The sequence below is a fragment of the Sturnira hondurensis genome, unplaced genomic scaffold, assembly GCF_014824575.4.
Source record: "Sturnira hondurensis isolate 20B ecotype Veracruz unplaced genomic scaffold, ASM1482457v3 Scaffold0016663, whole genome shotgun sequence".
Classification (NCBI taxonomy): Eukaryota; Metazoa; Chordata; class Mammalia; order Chiroptera; family Phyllostomidae; genus Sturnira; species Sturnira hondurensis.
The window spans coordinates 7,048,803-7,072,873 of record NW_028089294.1 but is presented as its reverse complement, the minus strand read 5'-3'; the positions used below and the strand labels follow the sequence as shown (position 1 = coordinate 7,072,873).

Here is a 24,071-nt window from a genome sequence, read left to right as displayed (position 1 = left end):
AGGTTTCAACTGATCCAAGGCCAGGGGCGCCTGCGGTGCTGAGATGAGAAGGGGGCTGAGGGTGTTTCCCAGGCTCAGCGGGAAAGCACCAAGACCGATAAACAGTGTGCACCACAAGCACAAACGGGGAGAGTAAAAGGACACACGCGACATGTTGCCATCCCTGAGTCAGGGGCTGCCCGCTGGGACTTCTGTTGTCTCCCACTGAACTTGACCCCTGAATAAATCAGCTAGAGCCAGCCCCCAGCCCCAGCCCTCCACGTTACCACTTTGAAGTTCTGAGTTGCTTTGGTCTCCACCGTCCGGAGGACCTCCCGGAGCTCCCGCATGCCTTTCACGATGTTCCTGGTGGGAGACAGCACAGGCAGGGTCACTTGCTACCAGCCTCCTTCCCCCGAGGACATCCTCATCAAACCAGGCACCTGCCTGAGTTTTATTTGAAAACATTCATTAATTGGAATGGGAGGTCAGACTTGTAACACAAGGACCCTAGAAGGCCAGGTCACCACCCATCGAAGAAGAGGGGGATCTTTCTCTCCAGGCCCCCCGAAGGAGACCAAGACCAAGTGTTTCAAATGAGATGTTATTTCGGCCCAAGAGCCTTGAGCTGCTGTCAGCCTTTCTGACTTCAGTCAGTCTCAAATCCTCCACCCTCACTCTCTGCAATGGGCCAACACTAGAACCCACCCCTACCTCAGTCCTTTCCACCAGGGCCCAGACTGGCCTGCGTCACCTCGGGCCTGGATAATCACCCCTTCCAGTCAGCCCTGTGCTTAAAATAACTTTTAAGTTTTTAACAGTGTGACCCACAGTAAAAATACATTTGACATTGCAACCGGGGGTATATACACATTTTCCTTACACACAACTGAAGCAAGTTTCTTGACGTTACCTATCAACGTTACCTACGACCTGCAATCCTTGCTAACAGTTCTATTCTATGTCTCCCCCACGCCCCCTTTTGAAACATGTGGGCCGAGGCCCACTAAATAGATCTTGTAACCCGCTAACGGGCTGTGGCCTGCAGTTTGAAACACTGCTTCCGTCGTCCCTCGAAGGGTCTACCCGGCATCAGAAGTCATCTTGTTCCTCCCCGGGCTGGCCCCACTGTGGGTGCCCTTGGTGCTTACAGGGTCCCGTTTCGGCCTTCAGCTGTCGGGTCTGCCTCCCATCTTCCTCCCATCTCATCACCCACCACTTAAGTCCTTCCTCAGTGACTGGCCACAGTTCCCCATGTCAAGTCTTGGCACAGGCTTCTCACACGGCCTCCAACAGCTTTTCCCGTGCATATTCTTTAAACACCGTTCCAATACCACTTCCTTCTTGCAGCCTTCCCAGCCCCCTGGCCACGCTGTATCACTCTTGCACCCCGTTAATTCCTCTTCTGGAGCAAGCACGACATTTTTCCGTCACTTTCTGATTACAGGCTGGCCCCCGGCACCCTGAAGACTCCCGTCTGCTCCAGAAGCTCAGCCCTAGAACAGCCCTGGTGCACAGTATGTGCGGGGCCAGTGTCCTAGGGCTTGCCCGCGTCATGGTACACAGGGGAAGGCTGAGGCTGACAGGCCCGCGAGTTAGGAAAGATCACAGAGGGTGAAGAGCCAAAGGCGGCAGCCAGGAAACTCACGTGGGCTCCTCCTGCAACTCTCACACACAAGAGAGACTCCTGGGGGTTTCGGGGGCTGGAGCCATAGGGACAGGTTTATAGATCAAGGCCCCTGTCTTCTGGGGCCTCTGGTTGCACAAAAACAAGTTCCAAATGTGCAAACTACCAGCATTAGAGAACACAGAGCCTTGTTTGGAGGCCAAGGATAGAGACGAAGACCTGTGCGGCGGAGTCAGAGTCACAGTGACCCTCTCTAGTCCACTCTGAGCTTCTGAGACATGGGAGGGGTCAGTGGGACAGAGCACCACAGTGTCCTTGGAGACGGTTCAAGTCTGACACTGCTGCTCTCAGCCGAGTGGCGCAGGGAGGCAGGCTCACCCCTGTCGGCTGTGCGTGGTCTGCTGCCCTATAAAGTCAGGCCTGTAGTTCGGGCCAGAGGCTCCCAGACTTGTGTTATCTGCATACCGCATCTACAGTTTTTCCTCCTAGCTGCCTACCATTAGAGTTATTACTCACATAATACTTGTCTTTATAGCTTCTTTTTACTTCAGTAGCTATCTTATCTTAATCAAAAATGTCCTAGCCCTGGCTGGTGTGGCTCAGTGGATTGAGCGCTAGCCTGCAAACCAAAGGGTTGCTGGTTCGATTCCCAGTCAGGGCACATGCCTGGGTTGCAGGCCAGGTCCCCAGTAGGGGGTGCGCAAGAGGCAACCACACACTGATGTTTCTCTCTCTCCCTCCCCCACTCTCTAAAAATAAATAAATAAAACCTTTAAAAAATACCCGAAACCATGGATTTGGTGTGCTAGTTGTTGTTGTTGTTGTTATTATTATTGCTAACAGACATTAAATATAGAAGCACTTTTAAAAAGTCTGTGTATCACTTAAGACCACCTTGTGTATGGCGAGAGCTATTCGTCCTATACTTTGAGAACATTAGTTTAGACCACAGGTTCTCAAAGCCTCAAAGTCACTGAACCAGCAGCATCGGCACCCCGAACACTTATCAGAAGAGCAAATTCTGAGGATCCCCCCCACCCCTCCTCCAGACCTGCTGAATCAGAAACTCCAGGGTGTGGCCCGGCAACTTGGGTTTTTCTCCAAAGTGTTCTGATGGACACTCGAGTTTGAGAACTATTAACCACTGGGGTTTAGATGACCCCCAGGGTCTTCCAGTTCTCCTATGCCACGAAGCCAGGTCGTAGAAGGGAAACCAGGCATGAAAACCCCAGTTTTGCAGCCAGATCCTAAATCTGTAACCATGGGAAGGAAAGCAGCCCCTCTGAGTCCTGGCTCCCCACGCATAGCAGGCGGGCTCCTCGCTCGCGGTGCTGTCAGGAAGATGCACATTCGAGAAGCCCCAAGCACACCAAGGCATGTGGTAGAGAGTCACCAAATGTTGGCTATTTTCCTTTCCCCTTTCAATTTGGGTCCTAAGCCTCATATATTACTTATGACTTAATTTGCCACATTGTTTTGCATGGACGTTCAGGAGCTAGTGAGTAGGGGGAGAGGGCACATGCCTGGGGAGATCCTCCCTCCAGCTTTGCATCCATCTTTCCCATTCCATCATCCCCCACCCACGGGGGCTGTGGACCAGGATTCCCTGGTTGAAAAACCGCACCCAGGGACAGACTGGGAGCCCCCTCGAGTCCAGTGGGAAGAACTCACAGCAGAGGCTTTTCGGTGCCATCGAGACCTCCGCCTTCGGAAGGAACCCAGAGCTGGACAGCAGGCCACCACCAGGACAGAGAAAAAGGACACAGAGCGCACGAGCTCTTGGAGGAGCAGAACTGGCCGGCTCTGGGGACTCAGGCTGCTGGAGAGTTCCGCCCCGGCCCCTGGGCCCAGTGGCCATAGGCTGAGATGGAGCTGGAGGCGGGGGCTGCCCCAGTGCCCACCGGCTGAGGAGGCTGGTGGCTCCTGGGACCTGGGGTGACTTTCCACTCTGTGGGCCACCTGCCAGCATCCTCCCTGGAGTCTGGCCCAGGCTGCTACCAGGCGGCCAGAGCCAAGAGGAACAGTGTCCCCATCTTCCCAGTCCAGTGCAAGGACTGTCCTCCCGGTGTCTTTAGTCTCTACATCATTCCCACTCAACAGTGCTGCCAGGCCAGTGGCCCTGGCATTGCCCGGGGGCTTGAGAGAAGGGCAGACTCTCGGAGTCCCTGCTTCCCCCAAAGCACACACAACTAAGGAATTAGAACTGCATATAAACAAGATCCTGTGTTCAAAAATTGTGCATTTTTACCATTTTCAAATCTACAAGGGATTTTGATTATCAAAATAGGCTCTTAGGAATTGTTTAGCTAAGGAAATAATCACCCTCAGACACCTTTTGGGCAAATCCCAAATTTTATTAAGTGCACACAGAGAAAAACTAATACAGAAGTTCCAGTGGCCTGGATTGCACAGGGACAGATTCGGGCTCTCAGCTGGTGCTGACCTGTTCCAAAGGGCTGGGGGCAACCCTCAGCTCACCCCTCAGGGAAACGGGAAACCAGATGGGCTTTCTCCTACCAGCCCGAGCAGTCCTGCCCCGAGGTCTACCGTTGCCTGGGCCAGGTGCAGCTGGGGCTCTTCCAAGTCTCGTGAGAGGTTAGCTTGAAAGATCCCTTTGTTCCAGTCTCTCACGCTGACCTTTCTGAGCAAAGCCACCACTTTTAACAATATACTAACAGGGACTTAGACAAACCCTATCCCAGAATCAGGTGGCACGTGGGGAAGCTAGGAAGCCAGTGATTCCAATTCAAGTAAAGCCCAGCTGGCCAGGAGCAGAAAGAAAGGAGACGTGTGTGCAGCAAGGGCTCAAGGAAACCAGGTCGTTTTAGGAAGGCTCCCCGGTGGGATGTGCAGGGAGGTGGCAAGCTTCTCAGGTCCCCTCGTCAGCAGCGGGCATCAGTACAGATTCTTCAAAGTGCTTTATCTCGTTCAGTTTGTGCAGCTTTTGATGAGGTGGGTGAGGCGGGCTTTGTAAAAGAAAGCACTCGAGAAACCAGTGTGGAATCAATATCCCCCACCACTGTTTCCCTGGCCTATCACTCACCCAAGGGGGGAGGCAGGCTTACCACAGGCACCTAGATGGTCAGCTTTTACACCCCTTTAACTAAAAAGATCTCTGAGAAAGATGCCTGTTTTTATTTTTCATTTTTTAAAAGATTTTATTTATTTATTTTTAGAGGCAGGGGGTGGGAGGAAGAAAGAGAGGAAGAGAAATATAGACATGTAAGAGAAACACTGACTGGTTGCTTCTTGCCTGCCCCCAGCTGGGGACCTTGCCCGCAAGCCAGGCATGTGTCCTGATCAGGAATCGAACCAGCAACCCTTTGTTCGGCAGGTTGATGCTCAATCCACAGAGCCACACCAGCCAGGGCCACCCTGTTTTTCGAGTTGGCATGGTTACACTTTCCTCTCCCAGCCATTAAAATGCCAGGACTCCCAGGACACGGCTATCTGAGTCTTTCCAAAGTGCCCACTGCACACCAAGTGCCTGGTCATCAGACCTGCTCTCAACAGGCGTCCCACAAGTACTGGTGGAACGAACCAGGAGACTGAAGGAGTGGATGAAGATCTTACTCACAGCCCTGCACTGAAGGAGCTCAGTCTGTTAAATTCTCCATACCCTTGATGCATTCAGAGTGTAGCAAACTATTTTTGCATAGAGTAGGTGCTCAACAAAATAATTTGGGGGCTTTAATGTGACTTGAAACAGAGAATAAGAAACTGGATGGAACTTACGGCTTAACAGAACCTCCACAGACAGCAGTGCACACAACCCTGACCGGAAGTCCCCATCTCAGGGCTGGCACTGGAAACTGCATGCGAGAGGTTTCTGGTCAGAGATTCAGAAGAGCATAGGTGGTTGACAGATCCCAACAGCAGAAGGGGTGAATCAGGAGACAGAGTCGAGTGAAATTCAAAGGTGAGCAAGCTGTCTACTGCTGTCATAGATCCCCACCATTAGCTTTAAAAATGAAAGCTCTCCTCTTTACCCCCAGCCCCAGAAAAAGATGGTGACACTGTCCATGTGGGGCACTGAGACATTCCAGGCAAGGGGCTGTTTCCCTTCTAGTGAGGTGGGGGCGGGTGGAAACAATAAATAAAGGCTGTGCATTAAGAGAGGCTGGAAGAGCACATTCTCCCCCGTCGGGCTCAGAGGTCTCCCTGTGTCCCACAGTGGGGGACACAGGTCACCAGGAGGTTCTCCTGGGCTTCGCTGTTGAGTGATTCCGGCCCGTACATCCCCCCTGAGAGCCCTCCCCCATGTACATCCCCCCAAGAGCCCTCCCCCAGCACTGCAGATCCTGGGTGGCTGCTGAGAATAAGGCAACACAACTGCTGACGGAGCCCAGCTCTCACGGGGTCACGCCAGACAGCAGCCTGGGTTTTCTAAGGTGCCTCCACAGAGCCATCTGCAGCCTTAACTGCCTTAGTGGCTTCTCGACTCAGCACCTAGCTAGCAAGGTGAAGCACGTGTGCATACACACAGACTCACACACACACACAGTAGAGGGGAGAGTGCTTCTATAAGGCTGAGCAACCTGCCAAGCTCCTGGGAACTCCCTTAGAAAACACCACACTCCCTTCTCTATTGTTTGGTTTTGGTACGATGAGTACATATTGCTTTACTATTTTACAAAATTCTTTTAAAGAACATGCACAAAACATCCAGCCAACCTGGTTCAACACACATGGCCTAAGCACACTCCCAGTCCTGAGCCAAGAATGGGCTCTGCGGGGCTAGGCCAAAAGAAGAGAAAAACCCACCCCAAAAGAGAAATGGCCCCTTGCCCACTCTGGGGAAAAAAAGCTAACTCAGCTCACGTTCTTATTCTTGGGAGATGCCTGAAAACTTGGACCTCGTGGTCAAGGCCACAGAGGGAGGGGCAGTCAGCTTCCGGGGCATTGCATTGTCCCAGCCCCCCCTGCTGCCTCACCCCTGGAGCTCTTTCCTACAAAGAAGAACCAAGCCTCCCCCACAGCCAGTGCCCTGGGCCCAGCTACCACTGTTCTCAGGAGAACATACCAGAAAGGTGCCCCCTCCTGGTAGCTGGCATCATCAAAACTGCCTGGGGCGAGGCTCTAACCAGAGTCTACAGCTGCCCCCTTGTGGCCAAGAAGGGACTCAAACACCAGGCGTCTCAGGGCCCCTGCCCTTTGGGTGGGTTTGTGGGGGCTCCCAATTCATGATTGCCCTTTAGGTCCAGCACCTACAGTTTCAGGCAAATTAGAAACCCTGTCACCAGCCACAAAGCAAGGGGGAGGAGTTATCTGGGGAAATTAGCCACTGGATCAATAGGGCAAGGCCCCTGGAAAAAATTAACATCCCTCAGACACACTGAATGAGTAACTGGGCAGTGGTTTCAGACCCAGCCAGCCCGCGGGAGGCTCAGGCTTCACTGATGCTGCGAAGAAAGGAAGTGCTGTCTGGAGCTCAAGCAGATGTCACCCACTCTGCACAGCAGAGAACACCACACCCTTTAGGTTATGTCAAACCCTCCACTGGAGGGATAGGGCTGGATCCTAGCAGCGGGCACAGCTTGCAGCCATTTGGTTGGGTGGGTGCAGGGGAACAGACATGGAACGACACACTATTTCTCAGCAGGGGCACTTCCTGGGCCCTCTGAAAGCTGCGTCCACCCCAGGCCCAGGTGAGAATGAGCTCCAGCTCTCAGATTCCCACCCAGAGGCAGGTCCCACCATCTCTCCCTGCTCCTTAGGCCCTAAGGAGCCTCTTCTAATACCCAAGCAGCGCCTTCGCTCCCGGCTCCACCCCACCTGGCCCCTCATGCTTTCAGGGTCCATCCTGTCCAGGCGGCGCCCCCACCTCCCTGCTTTTCCTTCCTGTCACAGCTCGAGGTCAGAGACCACTTTTGACTCCTTCACTGCTGGCTCCCACTGGGATGTAAGCCCCATAGGAGGGGACCTGGTCCTGCTCCAGGCTCCAACCCTGCAAGTCAGGTGGGGGTGCCTGGCACACACACAGTGGGCTCTTACCTTGGCCCCGCCCCGCTACTGGTCTGACATCCCCCTGAACAAACCCAGAGCCCAGCAAACAGGTGTGTGTGTGTGTGTTTGTGAATGTAACCAGAGGGAAATGGCCCTGGAGCCCTCTGAAGAACTCAGAGCTGCACTGGCAGAGAAGACTCAGTGTCCACCATCTGGGACCCAGTCTCCCTCTGACCTCTGCATCTCACTGTCAGGCTACGACAGCGGATCAGAACTGGGGACGACGTTGTGAACCTCATCCCTGGGCATTCTCTGTGTCTGGAGACTTTTTTGGCTGCCACACGCTGGGGTGGGGGAGCCACCAGTATCTGTGGGTGGAGGCCACTAAGACCCCTAAGGTACAGGAAAGGGCCCCACAGACCAGGTTCCACCAGAGTCACCATCAGGCACCCCTGTGACTTTGGGCAAGTCCTTCACCTTCCCTTTTTTAGTAAAATAGGGACAGTATTCCTACTTCACAGCATTCGGTCTGGCATGCAGTTAAGTACTCAACAGATACTAGCTACTATTAAGAAGACATGAGGGAATTAATTAAAGCCCCACTGGCCACACAGGGCTGCGACCTCTGCTATCACATTCTGGGGCCACCTCTGACCTGGGTGTGACGCCAGGAAACCCACCGAGGGGCTGAGTAGCTGCCACGTGTCCTGTAGACTGCTGCTCACACCCAGGCATCCACATGTTTGGGCTGTTTGCTTGGAAAGAAATGATTCAATTTCCATTCCTCTCTATCTGGGAGGTGCCAGAGGATGGGAGGGAGAGGGGGCAGAGAGTCAGTAGCGCGGTTTCAAGGACTTAAGTCTGTGCTTCAGGAGGAAAACAGTTTGAAGGGAGGGGAGCAGAGTGACAGGAACAGAGAGGTTACTGAAATTACTTGGGCTTTCCTGGAGAGTGATGGTTGTTTAATGCCTCTGCCCACTGCTGGCACCACACACACACATGCATGCATGCACAGCCTGAGTGTGTACAATGCAGAAGACAGGGGAGGAAGCAGACCCAACCTGAAAAGGGTGTGGCGCCAGCTAAAGGGAGAGGAGCCACCGCTTCTGGCTACAGTGACTCCGGTCCTGGAGGGGCCATGGGAGCCCCTGGTCAGCACACCAAGAATTAGCCCAGAGACTCGGAGCCATCATCAGGGCCCTCCTGTTGTTCTCCCACACACCCCACAGGCTGCTCTGGCGGCCCTTCCACACCCCAGCTGGAAAGGGCATGGGTTTCTAGGCCACTCAGATCTGAAGTTGAAATCCCAGTGGATGAGGTCAGGCAAGCTAATCAACCTCTTTGAGGCTTTGTCCCCTTGAAAGTGAAGTGGGGCCACATGACCTTGTGCACAGAGCACGTGGTCCAGCTTGGCATGCAGCAGGTGCTTGGAATCTGCTGGTCTTCTCCCTCCCGGCTGTCCTTGCCGTTCCCCTTAACCTCATCACACCTGCAGAAAAGGCAGTGTGGGGAAGGGAAGCAGGCAGCCCTGAGGGGCAGAGAGGAGGGCACTCAGGGCAGAGTGAGCTCACAGTAGTGCCTCCTGTGCTCGAGGTGTCTTTTCATTCCCTCCCTCTTCTTGGACCTTCACACCCTGGGATGCAGGACACACAGAAGCCCCCTGTTAGAGGGGAGGAAGCAGAGCTGGAGGCTAGAGAGAACTTGCTCAAGGCCATTGAGTGGCCTCCATCTCCCCCATCCTGTCCTGATGACCTAGAAGGTGAGGGCGCCCACCAGGCTCTTTGAACCAGAAGCTGGGACTGTGCCTACCAAGCTTGAGTGCACTCAGGGTTGTCAGAAGCAGGGTCCTGTCAACCGCAGGGTTTCTGGTGTGGGAAGGGTACCTGGTGGGTAAGAGTGTCAGACGGGCCTTGCATCCATCCATAATCCTGGCTCTGCCCATGACTCACTTATGTTCTCTGTTCCTCAGTTTCCCACCTGTACCACAGGGATGCTAACGACAGCACCCACTTCGAAGGGATGTTGGGGGAACTAAACCCACATGCGAGCAAAGCACTTAAGTCCCTGGTACAAACTGGGCACTCAGTAAGTGCCATGAATCAGTATAATGAATATTTGTTAAATGAATGAGTGGAGGGGACGGAACACTGAAATTAGAACTGTCCCCTCCCCACAAAATCTACCCCACAGGGCTCCCATGCAGAAGGAGGGCAGCTCTCGGTCAGCAAACGCTTTCCTATAAAGGGCCAGGGAGTATATATTTCGGGCTTTGCCTTATGGCATCTCAGTCTCAACTGCTCAGCTCTGCAGGTGAGACTACATGTAAATCATGGGCTGTGGCTATGCTCCAGTGAAACCCTATTTGCAGAAACAGGCTGTGGAGGTTCAGCAGCCCTTCCCTTCTTCCAAGTCTCTGCAGGTTGGGGCTGAGAGTGGCATGTCTTCTTGTCCCCCATTTATCCCTGAGCCATAACTGCTGACTTGAGGGCCCCCGAGGGAGAGCCCCAGCTGGGGCCGTGGTGGTCTCCAGCTAGACAGGTGGCCAGGCACAGCAGCCTGGGCAGGAAAAACAGGAGCCAGCCCTCTGGGCCACCGTCTCTCTGAAAGTGAACCTCAGCAATGAGAAAAAGGACCAAAAAAAGCAGGTGGTAGAGCTACTGCAGAAGCAGCGTGCTCCCCAGTGTTCTTGTGATGTTCCCCAAAACCCTGTGCCCGGGCCCCAGGGTGGCCTGGGGGGCTCAGCGTGGCAGGGCCAGACCCTGCCCCCCCACCCAGCTGCCACTGTTCTCAGCCTCCTCGCGCACAAGTCCCAAATGGGGACCCCACAGCCTCCCTGGCCTAGCACTTGAGAAAGTTTCTAAAAAAAGAAAAAGAAAAGCTATAAGTGTAAAGTTTAAGCGTGGTATCATGTGCAAGAATGGCCTATTCAAAAAATGTTAAATCAAAAGAATGAATAGAGTGGAATTTAGTGAAATAAAGCATACCAGAAATAAAATACGGGCTCCAAAGCAGAGCAGAGAATGCTCTGTGGTCCTGAGCCGTTCCCTTGCTGTGAGGGACAGGTAACTGACACCTGTTTGGCTGCCCAAGGCCCCCAGAAGGCTCATGTGAGGCAAGGTGTGTCCCGAGCGCACGGAGTCCCTGGCTTGCCTGGGGTGTCTTCAGAGCCCCAGGTTGGTGTCTACGGAGCGTGGTGCTAACGCCAAGGATGGGGCTGCTGGGGCACAAAGCCTCTGCTGCAGAGACAGGCAGGAAACCCCAGGCCCCACCTGTGAGTCCTAGGACAGGTGGTGGCATTTCCAGCAGGCAGGACCGACCCCGGATGAGCTGCCGCAGGACCAGTTGCCTGCCACACATCCTCCTGATTCCGTAGCTTCTCGCTCCGTCCTCACCACTCGCGCCATCGCCCCTCCCACCGAGGGAAGAAGCACCCATTGGGCCCTTCCGGTGTCTGGCACCTGGGCTCCCGGGTCCGAGGCAGGCGAGTACACCCAGGCCCCCAGTCCACACACGGCACGATGGCCTCACCTCTTGGGCCACCTCATCAGCAGAGACGCTGGCATCCCCAGAACACCGCCAGGCCCTCTCACATCTCACTGCTCCTTGAAAGCTGGAGTGAGCAGGAATCAACTTCCTCACTTCATTTTTGGGGAGACTGAGGCTCAGGAAAGCAAAATGACTTTACCCAACACTTGAGGTGACAGTGAACAATATCGATGGCCACCTGCTGCCCAGCTCATTGTCCCTTGCTCTGTCCCTTCTAAAGAGTCCCAGCTCTCCCCCAAAGCACATGCAGGCTTTATTGCTTGTGATGCTTGGCCTTCCCCCTCCTGAATAGCTGGGTCTGGCAACACGTGTCCCCTCCAAAGCGCACACACACACAGAGAAGAGGGGCACCAGACTAAACGCCATCAGTGCCAGGAGCACCCGGGAAAAACTTCCACGTCCCCACTTGGCTGCCGGCGACCTACCCCTTCTTCAGGTTCGTCACGTAAGCGCTCTGGAGGGCAGCTTCCAGGAAGTAGGTGAGCTCATAGTCAACAGGGTGAGAGCCTTTCAGATGCCGAGAAGTGGTGTTATTCGTGACCTGGGAAGAGAGCACGGAGAAAGCCACTGTTACAAAGTTCTGTGGCACAGGGGCTGGGCTGCAGGTCAGCCCAGGCACAGGCAGCCCCACGGACTTTCCCAAGTCCCCAGGCATTCCACAGGAATGTGGTGCAATTTTCAGACCAAATCCAAACTAACTTGCTTGGATTTAAAATATGTCTATAGCACCCTCTCCCCATCCAAATGCTGGGTTACCACAATAGACCTACGAAGCTGGTTTTGTCTGAATTTTATAGATGAGGTAACTGAGACTCTGAAAATGCTCTAAAGTCACAAAGCTGGTGTGAGCCTTAACCTCGAACTCAAGCCTGGGCAGCTACAGATTCCAGGCTGTGTCTACTTCTTATCGGTTCATCCATTCAACAAACACCTGAGTGCCTACCACATGCCAGGCCCCAGGGTCCCTGTTGTATAATCGTGAAACATCAAACCAGCTGAAGGGCAGGCACCTGGCTTCTAGAAAAGCTGGGGAACAATTATGTTATTAACTGAGCTGTCCTTACGCCTCAGCTTTAAGGGGGCCACCCAGCCCCATCGGCCTGCCTTTGTGATGTCACTTCCCTTCTCTGATTCAAGACAAGAATCAACGAGCCAGCCACCTTATCATTCAGAAATCAAGGCAGATTTAAGAGATGTTCTCAGTTCCTCAGAGGATGGGGCTGGGCCTTAGGAGGAACACACACCACTTCTGAGAACACACAGGGTTCTCTGGCTTGCTCTCCCTCAACCCAAGATAACCTGCCATCAGGGCCACTGGTCTGCCCACTGCCATGGGCATTGACTCCAGGCCTGGGCACCATTATAGCTTGTCCCCATAACCTCCTTTTAAAAGTCCAAAGCCTAGGCTTTTGGCTGTATGGGAGACCTTGATCTTTTTCAGGAAAGTCTCCTCCAAACCCATGCAGTTCAAATGTGAAGGGCACCTAAACCATTGCAGGCTGCAGTGATCCACGTGACACTTCAGCAGAGGTCAACTTGACCCTGCCAGCTCTGCACGTGGACCTCTGCCAGAACTCCTGTCTGCTGAGCCCGTCCATCTCTGCTCCTTTCCTCCTGAAGTCCCATCAAGGGCAGGGACCCAAGGGCAGTGATTCTCAGTAGGGGGACAATTTTGCCCTCTAAGGACACGGGGTAGTATCTGAAGACATTTTCGCTTGTCACCAACAAAAATGGCAGCTGGCATCCAGTGGGTACAGGCCAGGAATACTGCTGAACATTTTATGAAATGCAGCCCCAATAACCAAGAATTATCAGGCCCCAAATGTCAGGAGTACTAAGGCTGAGAAACCCTGCTCTAGGGGAACTGGCCTGGCCTGTGGAAGACTCCTCCAGAAAGCCCTGTCACAAAAACAGGCGATGGGTTGACATTTTGACATTTGCCAAAGTAAGTGAGTGAGGCTCAAATATCTCCTGGGCTCTAAGGTGCTCAGCTCATAATCACCTCCTCCTGTAGGTCACCAATCCTCACCCACTCTGCCATCACGCCTGTGCACCAATGGCGATGAACATCTGCTAAAGAGAATGCCTGAGCACCACCCCCAAATTCTCCCTCACAAGGGACCAGAGCCACATTCCCAGGGTTCAAATCCTGCTGAGGCCACGTATTAACTGTCTGAACTCTGAGAAATGATTTAATTCCTCACCAAACTGAGTTTTCTCAGTTTGGGTAGGAGTACAGTACCTATTCCGTATTCTAGCCTTGATGTCGGGGTTGGGTTAGAGAAGGATTCGAAAGTACTCGGACAATGCCTGACAAAAAAACAGGGGCTCAGTGACTGTTAGCAGTATCCTTGTTGTACACGCCTGATTGTTCTGCCCCCTGTGAACCAAGAGCCCCGCAGAAGAGGGGAACGGGGAGAACCCCACACTGCGCTGCTAACACAGTGCACTGCCATCCCACACAGTTCATATGGCTGCCCCCCCCCAGGGGGATCTGGGAAATGAGGGGGCCTGAGAACTCCCAGGCTCCCTGCCAGCCTCTGAAAGGCTTGGAGAATGAGCCCCAGACCTCACTTCCCCCAGGGGAGCCACCAGGGAGCTTCCAGGGTACCCCAGAACAAGAAAGTATCTGCAGGCTTGCCTGACTGTACCGTTCCAAGGGGAGCGTGGTGAGCAAATGGTCTGACCTCTCCAAACCTCACCAGGGATGAATAGAAGAGCCCCTTCAGAGATGTGAGGAGTAACCAAGCGACAAACGGGGCTGTCACATTTGGTCGTACAAGCTGAGCTCACCAAGGAGGGTGCAAACCGCTAAGATGATGTGGACTGATTTATTTATTAAAACTATATCCTGGCAGAAGAGCGTTATTCTAACAGAATTGGTCCGTTATGAGTTTTCCAATAGGTGAGGCAGCGTTCCTTTGGAAGGGTACAGGTGCCTTTTTCTTATTTGCACAAGGCTGACCTATGGGCTTAGTGGGGGCCTTGGGTATAGGTTCTCAGTAGAGGGCAGCTACGAACACGGTGCTGTTGATTCCTAGCTCACCTTCTCCAGATCCTGCAGGAACACCTGAGCGATCCAGGAGGCCCTCTCGAAGCAGGTGATCACTTCCTCCTCCCTCTCAGTCAGGCGGTTGCGGGAAGCGATAGAGTTGGGTAGGCGTTCCAGGGAGAGGCCTGCAGGAGGAGGAGAGCCCCTCAGACCTGCCCTGCTCAGGCCCCCCTGCCTCCAGGCCCTTCCCACAGGCCCAGGGCAGGCTCGACAGAGGAGGCCTACACTCCGGAGCAGTCAGCAGGAGGCAGAGGTCTGCAGAGGGGAATGCGGAGGCTAAGCGCTGGTGGTATTAGCAGCAGCTGGAATCAAGCAGCAGGCAGATGGCAGGCACCCATACCCCACATGGGAAGCCACACCGTGACACCCCCAGGCCCAACTATTGCCTATGCAGCCAGACCGACCTCTCCAGGAACCATTCCGAGCTCTCCTTCCAGTTGCTAGAAGAACTCACCCACCCTCCAGGCCCTCACCAGGTCTGCACTGTAAGGCGTTATTTATGCCCAGCTCTCCTCTCCACCAGTAGCTCACAGCTCCATGTGGACAAAATGTGGTCCATTGTGGACTTCCATAATCCCTGGCACACAGCAGATGCTCGAGTTACAGAGCTTTTTACATACACCTCTCCCATGGAACCAACTGCTACCTCACCTAAGTGATCTGCGCTCAGGCCTTAGCTGCCTAGAGTGGATGGACATCTGCTGTTTGTGCCTCCCCGGCATCCACTTCCCATTCTTTCAGCAGCAGCACCTCCCTTTCCCTCTGAGCACCCCTGTGCAGTCTCAGCCTGTGTGGTTCAAGGGCGATGATCCTGCTCCACCTCCAGAGGAGCACATGAGCCGACATTGGGCCACAGTCAGGGGCTGAGGAGGAGCACACGGCCTGGTCTGAGCAAAGCGCGAGCCAATCCCGGAGATTTCCCTCTTTCCACTGGGCTTGGTGAGCTGGTGAGCTGGTGTGGTGAGCTGGTGAGAAGCCAGCCTGGAAATGCCAGGGGGGGAGCCTGTCTTCAAATGCAGCTCCGCAACATTGAGTGCAGTCAACACACCTGAACCACACGCCCGACAGTGGTGAAGATGGTGCATGTTATGTTACATGTTCTTCACCACAATTAAATATCTTTTTGAAATTAAAACAAAAGCAGAGCTCTAAAGCAAAAATAAAAACGAAACGAAAAACAACTCAAAACAAAAAAACTGTAGGAAGGCAAGAAGGGGAAGCATTGTTATACTTACTGGAAGTGAAGGCTGTAAAAGAAAACAACTGTATTTGTGTGAGTGTTTTTAAAACAGGAAAGAATGAATAACGCTAGTCATAAAAAAAAGCAGAGAAGTCTGCACAGAGTAAAGATGAGGGACTGATATAATGGAAAAGGGCAGATTCTTAAAGATGCTGTTTGAAAAAGGCGAAAGATTTATACTATCTAAAGAGAAACCAGGGAATTAAAGATGCTATTTGAACGCCTTGCCTGAAGTTCTAGCCCCTGAAACTTTCCAGCACAGTGACAATAAACCCTCCCCCCACCTATATTTTTGGGTCAAAGTCATTTCAAATTGAGTTTCTGTTGTGTGCAACTCACATAGACCCATAGACCCGACGGAGGCGGGGGTGCCCTCCAGGACTGTGGGTGCCCAGCGGGCAGAATCCAGGACACTCTCACCTCTGTGCCCCCAACAGTACTTGACATGTACTGGGTGCTCAAGATGAACTGACCGAAGAGACTGTAAGAACAGAATCCTCAACTCCCTCCTGCCCTACGACCCAGCATACAACTGATAATCAGGCCCTTAACATTTCAGCCTCCGCTCCCTCCCTCCTCGTACTCCTTATTTCAGACTTTGTCTCTTCAGAGGATGAGCACACCAGCCTCCTAACTGGCCTCTGTGCCTCCAGCCTCACTCTAATCCGCCCTGCACAGGGCTCCCAGGGCGAGGCCACCAAGTCCCACCACTTACGACCCTCCAGGAGTCTCTACCACTTCAGGGTAAGGTTTGAACTGCTAACGCTCCCAACCAGGCCCTCCAAGATCCATCCCCATCACCCCTTCAGCCTTGTCTCTCAACACATGCTGTAGATTGAGTTCTGTATCTCCCCCCACCCCAAATTCACTTGTTGAAAACCTAATACCCAATGTGGCGGTATTAGGAGGTGGGGCCTTTGGGAGGTGATTACAGCAGGTCCTCAGGGTGGACCCCTCACTAATGGGACTAGTGTCCCTCTAAACAGGCCCCAGATAGCTCCTTGCTCCCTCCTTGCACCACATGAGACCTCAAGAAGGTGGCAGCCTACAGTGTGGAAGACAGCTCTCCCCAGAACCTGACCATGCTAGTGCCTTGATCTTGGACTTCCAGCCTCCAGAACTGAGAAATCAATGTCTGTTGCATATAAGCCGCCCAGTCTGTGGTCTTTTGTTACTGAAGCTTGAACTGTCTAGTACCCCCTAACTGCCACATCCACACCCAAACTCCCGAGCCCAACTGCGGACCCTGCTCTAATTGCTCCTGGTACCTAGAACGCACCCTCTCCCTGCCGAGCCGCCCCGAATTACCTCTCCCCTTCTGCCCCAGAGTGGCCTCTATGGAGCCCCTCCCAACATAACCCTAGTATAACCAACCCTCCCTTCTTGGGCCTCGGTCTCTGCTTTACATTCACCTACCCCACCATTTCTTAGACATATCTGTTCACACGTTTGCCCAGCCAGACTGTAGACTCCCTAAAGCCATTGACCTTATTGCATTCACCTTTCCACAAGCTGGCGCACAGTAGGCGCTCAGCAAGCACCGGCTGGCGGAAGAAACAGCAAGCCCGATCACGTCTGACGATACAAAGTGCTCTGCCAATACCAGGTGAGGGATTATTATTGTTTTCTTGGCTACACCCCAACTCACACAGAGTCAGTGACCTTGCCCTCTGCCAGGCTGGGGTGTGAACAGGTCCGAAGGTCAGGGTGCCTTGGCCTGGGTGGAGGCAGGTGCAGAACGCGAAGGCCCTGGTTCGACACAAAGACTGTTACCTGTGTCACTGGGTGTCAGTGTGCTTCCTGCCAAATGACTCACAACGAATTCAGCTCCTCGCTGGAGAGGACTGAAGGGGGAGGAGGAACAACAGAGGGAGTGTTGGAGGAGACGCAGAGAGAAGGCAGGCAAAGGAGGCCCCGCTGCTCACTGCCGGGGCCGGCCCAGCCGCTGGCCCCTGTCATGCGGCCTGTTCACCCTATAGGAAGATGGGATAGTCACACACACTGTTCAGGGGCCTGGCCTGGGAGACCAACTGCAGAGGGCAGGACACCGCCAACACTGGAAGACAGCAGGGATCTATTTCCACACGGCTACCCCGTCCCCCTCCTCTGGGCCCGGAACTGGGAAGGACGATGCCAGCTGCCCAGCAGGTTCAGGCTGCTGATCCCAAGCCTCTAGTCAAGTGGCTGCTGCAAAGCAGGGAATTTAGTGGCGTCTGTCTGTGGGGCCTCCTGTGCTTCACCTGCTCCCTCTGCTCCCAGCAGAGGCCTCTCTGCCTTGCGTCTTTGGGGATCCTGAACCCCATCCTCCTTGAAAGCTCTCAGCAAAACAAACCACCTCCTCTCCAAAACCTTCTTAAGCCTCCCAACCTTGAAACAGCAGCGTGTTTTAGCTGCATGGCCTCTGTCCTACTTTGTCACCATCCTCTCTGTCCACTTCTGGCTGATCTCCGCACTGGTGAGGAGGGCCCGGCCCCGAGTGCGTGGAGGGGCGCACAGCGAATGCACACACACACTCCTGCTGCGTGTCGAGCCTGCTGGGTTTCCTTCTCCCTCTGCACTTAAAAAACAGTCCTTGCAGAATTCACAAACTGCATGTGTATACAATGGAATACCACTCAGAAATAAAAGGACAAACTCCTGATATACACATAAGGTAAATGAATCTCAGGGATTACATTGTGCAGAAGTCAGATATGAAAAAGGACATGCTGTAATATCTCAGATGATATTCAAAAAGGGCAAAATTAATCTAAATTAATAGAAACTGACCCATCACTGCCTGAGGCAGGGCTGGGAAGAGGACCAGCTGAGGGCACTTCCTGGGCGAGGGCAGCAGCCTCGGTCTTTACTGGGGTGCAGGTTGCAGGGGTTTCTACACTTGCCCCACTCATCAAATTACACACCTAAGGCCTGTGCATCTTACGGTATGACAAGTCCCATGAAGTGAGTGGACATAATGCCTTTTTAGAAGGAAGCGGTTTCGATTCTGGAGAACCAAAGGGTCCCTGAGCGGTCTTCTGTAACTCAGTTTCCAACACACGTAAGATCAAATACTTCCTGGAGCTGGCAATGGCTTTTCCTGGTCAGGGTCACAGTCCAATCACCCAGTGCCCCTCTAAAAAAAGGGTGTGTCTTCACCTTCCATTCACTCTTTGATTTATATGAAGGTCCCTTTTCCTGTCCACGAACATCTGATCGGAAATGGGCTGGGGACTCCAACCCTTGGGTTCCCCTTCACCCTCTGCCCCTGAGAGTGTTCCTGCCCAAGTGGCCAGACTACAGCCCTGGATCCAGATGGAGACAGACTGCTCCTGAGCCAGGCCCTCTGAGGGTCCCAGTGGTCGTCACCCAGCCTTGTGGATCGGGCAGGAAGCCAGGCACTGCCTTCCAATCCCCACTGGGAGAGGCGCCTTTGTGTGAAACTACCCAGCTCTATAAGCCAAGGGAGGGCCCCTTTCAAGAGAAGCACTCGCTTTTTCATTAACTCCAAACTCTTGGTTTGGAGGCAAGCTGAACCTGGCACAGTCCGGGGCTCAGCACTCAGCCTGGTGCCAGCCTCCTCCTTCTGGGATGACTCATCACATCCCAGACAGCTGCCCTTCCAAGAAGCCCCACCCTGGGATCCCTGGATGCAGAGGTGGAGAACACAGTGCTTCCTCTGCAGTGGAACTTTCCATACGGGTGGACCGCCTCCCTCTGGCCTTCCGAGCTGATCCAAGAGCACAGGGCACCCACAGGGGGCTAAGCCCAGAGCTGGGAATCCCAGGTTGGGGTAGGGTGGGGAGAGGAAGAGAAGCAAGTCACTGCTTCAGCCCCTTCCTCCTTCCCCTGCAGGAAGCCTCAAGGCCAGGTAGGGAAGAACTGTCATAAATCACATGCAAAAGTTGGCAACTGTGGGAATGTAAAATGGCTCAGCTGCTATGGAAAACAGCCTGGCAGTTCCTCAAAAAATTAAAAATAGAATTATGTGTGACCCAGCAACTCCACTTCTGGGTATATACCCAAAAGAATTGAAAGGAGGTCTAGAAGAGATATTTGCACACCCGTGTTTACAGCAGCCTTATTCATAACAGCCAAAAGTCAGAAGCATCCCAAGTGTCCACCGGTAGATGGCTGGATGGACAAAATGCGGTCTCGGCATACAGTGGAATATTATTCAGTCTTAAAAAAGAAGCAAGTCCTGCCTCGCATGACAACATGGATAAACCTAAGTACACTATGCTAAGTGAAATAAGCAATCACAAAAAGACAAATACTCTGAGATTCCACTTCCCATGAGGTATCTAGTAGTCAAACTCATAACAGAAGGTAGGATGGTGGTTGCCAGGTGCTTGGTGGGGGAAATAGGGGGTTATTTAAAGGGTATGGGGTTTTACTTTTGCAAGCTGAAGGGTTCTGGAGATTGGCTGCACAATGTAAATGTACTTAACACAACTGAACTGCACACTTAAAAATGGTTAATATGGTAAGTTTTATGTTATGTGTATTTAACCACAATAAAACACTTTTTAAGTGGTTAAGATGATAAATTTTATGTTCTGTAAATTTTACCAATGGAAAATATTTGTTTAAAGTAGGCAAACTGACTTCTCTCAAAGTCTCCAAAAACTGCACACACTTTGATGCAGTAACTCTACTTCTTGGGATTTATCTTAAATTAATGATGTACAAGGGTGGGGGGGGGCAAAAAACACAAAGTTATCTTCTGCAGGGCGGGCCCCTTGTAGTGCTAGGTGAGTGTTCTAGGAACCCATTTATATCTGTGTATCAACTGGCATTGTTGTGAGAGACTGCGTTCGGCTTAAGTGAAATTTTTTTTGGAGACTTTTCAACACATTTGCCCATTTCATGATGGGTGATTTACAAGCGCACCTGCCTACTCTGCACTGAGTGTTCAAACAGTTTTTGACCCAAAACGGCATCACTCCCTGTCCCATCCTCCCTATTCACCCAATCGTGCCCCAAGTGACTTTTTTTTGCTTCCCCTGATGAAAAAAGTCCTCAAAGGGAAACATTTTGCCAATGTCGAAGAGGTGAAACAAAAAATGGCAGAGGCACTAAAAGGCATCAAAACCGATGAGTTCAAAACCTGTTGTGAGCCGTGGAAAAACCACCTTGATAGGTGCACTAGGTGTGTTGCATCAAGTGGAGAGTGCTTCGAAGGTGCCTGAAGTTTACTCATGTGAGAACACACCATTTTTAATAAATAAGTTCCAGTTTTGGGGGTCACCCCTCATATGCAAAAAGTTAGGTTCAAGGATACCCACTGCAGCGCTGTTTATAACGGCAAAAAAATGAGATTTAGCCTGCAGGGCCTCTCACAGAGAACAAGTTTGCTCACTTACAACAGATCTTACAGCGAAACGCTTGCTGTGGAGTGATGCAGAGGAGTCCTGGAAACTGGCTCATAAAAATACTAACTTTCAAAAATATAATTGTATGGACTCATTTTTGTTATACACACACACACACCTATAGAAATAATGTAACTGGAAGGACGCCTACGTCAGAATGTTTGCAGAGATGGAAGTTCCCCCCCCCACAAGATGGGATTACCTACTAGCAATGGCTACCTCGTAGGGTGAAGCGGAAATTAAATCAGGCGATTTTACAAAGTGCAGAACATATGCTTTTAGAAAACATGTTGAGGTGAGGCTCACAATGACCTCTTAGGTAGGGGTTGGGCCCTTCCCTAGAACGACACATGAAAAATCTAATTCGGGCAGAAGAGATTCTTTCCAATGCCACTGTGAAAAGTGGCAGAGTCCAGGCTAGATCCGGGTCTTCCAGCTTCAGGTCTGTCTGTCCTCTTGGCCCAGACTCCAGCTGTCTTTCCTCACACTCAGGTCCTTCAGGGGTTCCCAATCTCAAGCTGCTGGCCAGCCCACGGTGGCTCACCTTTCCCACTGATGGTTGAGTTAGTTACAGCTGTCTACTCTAGTGTCGAAGCCGGTTTCTCAAATGTACCCCTCAAAGCCCGCTCCACACCCCTCACACCCGCCGACTACTCTCTGGGTGGCCTCCCACAGTGGGGGAAAGGCTGCCAGCAAGAGATGTGGGGAGGCCTCCTCAACCTCCTCTCCTGCAGACCCATGGTGCCCCCTCCTGCGATTCTGTTCACCACCTTGCCCTGTGTTGTATCCGGCAGCCCGGGAAGGCATGCAATTAAGGCTTGGTGTGGACACAATGAACATACCCACCTCCTTCCAAGATGCCCCAGCAGCCCCTGCTCATGCCTCTCCAGCCAGGAGCCAGGCTCCCACTTCACGGACCACAGTCTGGGGCCAGGGCTGCGGAACCACAAGTGCTGACCCTCCTCCCCACAAGGCAAACAGGCCCCGCCCCTTTGAGAAGGAAACTGAAATAAACAGCTAATTCCTGCCATACCAAGACTAAAAATAAAAACCAGAACCAAATCTGTCACCATATCTGTCCTAGGGGAGGCCTGGTGTTTTCTTTTATTTTTAAAACTTTTATTAGCCACAAAATCCCAGGTGAGAGCAGAATAGCCGGGGTTGCACTAACTGAAAGAGAACTGAAAAACAGAAAAAAAATCTCGAGGGGCGAGGAGAGGAGAACTTCCAGATTACAGTTCTCACAGCTGCCTCGTGGTTTTTACATTTTGACTTTTCACAGCACCACCACACCTTAGCATTTCACTGCAGTGTTTTGAGTGGATGGAGCTGATTTTCTGCATAGCCAGGCTGATGGCTGACAGGGCAGCCAGCGGGCAAGCAGAGCTCGGACGGCGGCCTCCCTGGTGTTGGGTTGTGCGCAAGAGGAAAAGGGGTAGCTAGGCTGAAACATGGGGCACAACTGGTTTTCAAGGGGCTCACAGCTCATTTGTGGGGTCACAGCGAGCCCCAAATTAGGCTTGAGGACTCACACTGGAGACATGGCAGGAGGTGAGGGGGTCATTCTCCACATCACTGCCACATCAAATTAGTGCCAGAAATGGGAGTGACCCAGAAGGCTTGAGGAGAGAAGGAAGCCTTTGCCATGGAATAAGCCTGCGAGAGGTAGACAGTGGTACTGGGGCTTTTGGGGGATGAACTGGAAAAGGCTTTTGACGTCAAAAGTGCAGGCCCTGAAGCATCTGCGTTTCCAACAAAGCTGGGCATACCCCTTAGAACTTAGACCAACGGGAAAGAGGACAGTGAGTCACTCTATATCCACAAAGGCCTCATCCTGGGGTCTAGAGCCCAGACCCCTCTGTCCCAGACAGACCCAGACACAGTGTTGACCAACAGGGGGGCCCTACTGTAGGCCACAGGCTGGGCCACACCAGTCATGGTGGGGTAGCTGGGGCCAAAGTTCTAGAACACCGGCAGTAAGGGGCACCCTGAGTAGTACCGCTGGGTTTCTGTGCCCCTTACGTTCCACTCACTCCTACATGTGTCCCCTCTTAGTCACAAGGAGGTGTAATTACACCCCACCTTTAAACAAGTCACCTCCACTTCCTTTGGACTCTACCGGAAGGCACCCCTCACACTCATCTGCAGGTGATCCCTCCTTAAGATCAGGCTCACCTCCCAGCCCACCTAGGAAGGGTCCACGCTCGCTGTGTCTCACTCACTTCCCTCTCTGGAACTCAGGGTTCTGATCAAACCACTGCTCCTTGGATGAGCCCAAAGCCAGAGTCAGAGAGAGCCAAGTTCAGATCCTGACCTGGTTACCACTGGTGTAACCTGAGGTGAGCCAGTTCTGCCTCAGCCCCAAGGTTCTGCTCCCTGAACCTTTCCCCTACTCTGGTAGCAGCAGATTTTCCTATGAGGAGCCATCCCTCAACCACCGTGCATGAGATTCAGGGGAGGAAAGCCCACCTCGGCACCAACCTAGCAGTCTAGCTGCCAGCCACTGTAACTCATTCCAGGTTGGGCAGGAGACCAAGCCAGGTCAAGGGGACCGAGCCCTGAGGCAGCCGTCCCAGGCTGAGTGCTGTGCTACAGGACCATGTAAACCTGGAGCTGCAGAGAAAGCCCTCAATACACAGCCTCTGGATCCAGCTATGCCTGATGCCACCTACACCAACAACTCAATAGTTACAGGAGCCTGTCAATTTCTAGTCTCTCCCCCTTTAGGTTGCTGCTTTTCCAGATAGTTGGAGTTGCATTTTTGTCATTACGACCGTAAGTCTGGTGATACGGAAACTGACCCCAGCAACATAATGTCAGAGGGGACAGTTTCTGGAGTACAGGACTGGCTGAGTGGAGGTGAAGTTTGGGAGTAAGGACTTTGCCATTTCCCAGATACGAAACTGGAATTCCAGATACAATGCAGCAGCACCAGTTAAAATGCATTTTGTCTTAGGTGAGACCGTGGGCCACAGAAGCTGGAGCTTTAGGGCACCTGGTGAAACATTTCAGGGTATTGGCCTATGTTGGATATTTTTGTGGGGCCCACAAAAGTGGGCAAGCTTCACTCCTGGCAGCCCCTCTGAATGATGCAGCTTTGCTAAGGGTCCCTTTCTCCCTGTGGACAAGAATTCGGCGTGGCTGAGGGGTAAGTCAGAATCAGGGCTGGACACTCTCTGCTCCTGTGGAAGGCGGTGCCAGGGGAGGCAGGAAGACCAGACCCTATCAGAGCCAGGGCTGGGGCCTGGGGAAGGCCCAACACCACCCCCTACCCCTGNACAGCTAATTCCTGCCATACCAAGACTAAAAATAAAAACCAGAACCAAA

The 24,071-nt window shown here is 52.7% G+C and overlaps 1 protein-coding gene across 2 annotated transcripts in view; it reads right to left on the bottom strand.

The window, feature by feature from the left end:
* Positions 1-24,071, bottom strand: part of TTC7A (tetratricopeptide repeat domain 7A) — a 113,748-nt gene that overhangs the window by 69,054 nt on the left and 20,623 nt on the right. For both annotated transcript variants that reach the window (XM_037066536.1, XM_037066534.1), the window contains 3 exons: positions 14,145-14,275; positions 11,524-11,639; positions 267-345 (listed from right to left, as the gene is read on the bottom strand). In XM_037066536.1, coding sequence (XP_036922431.1) covers positions 267-345; positions 11,524-11,639; positions 14,145-14,275 — 326 coding nt within the window. The remainder of the gene's footprint in view (positions 1-266; positions 346-11,523; positions 11,640-14,144; positions 14,276-24,071) is intronic.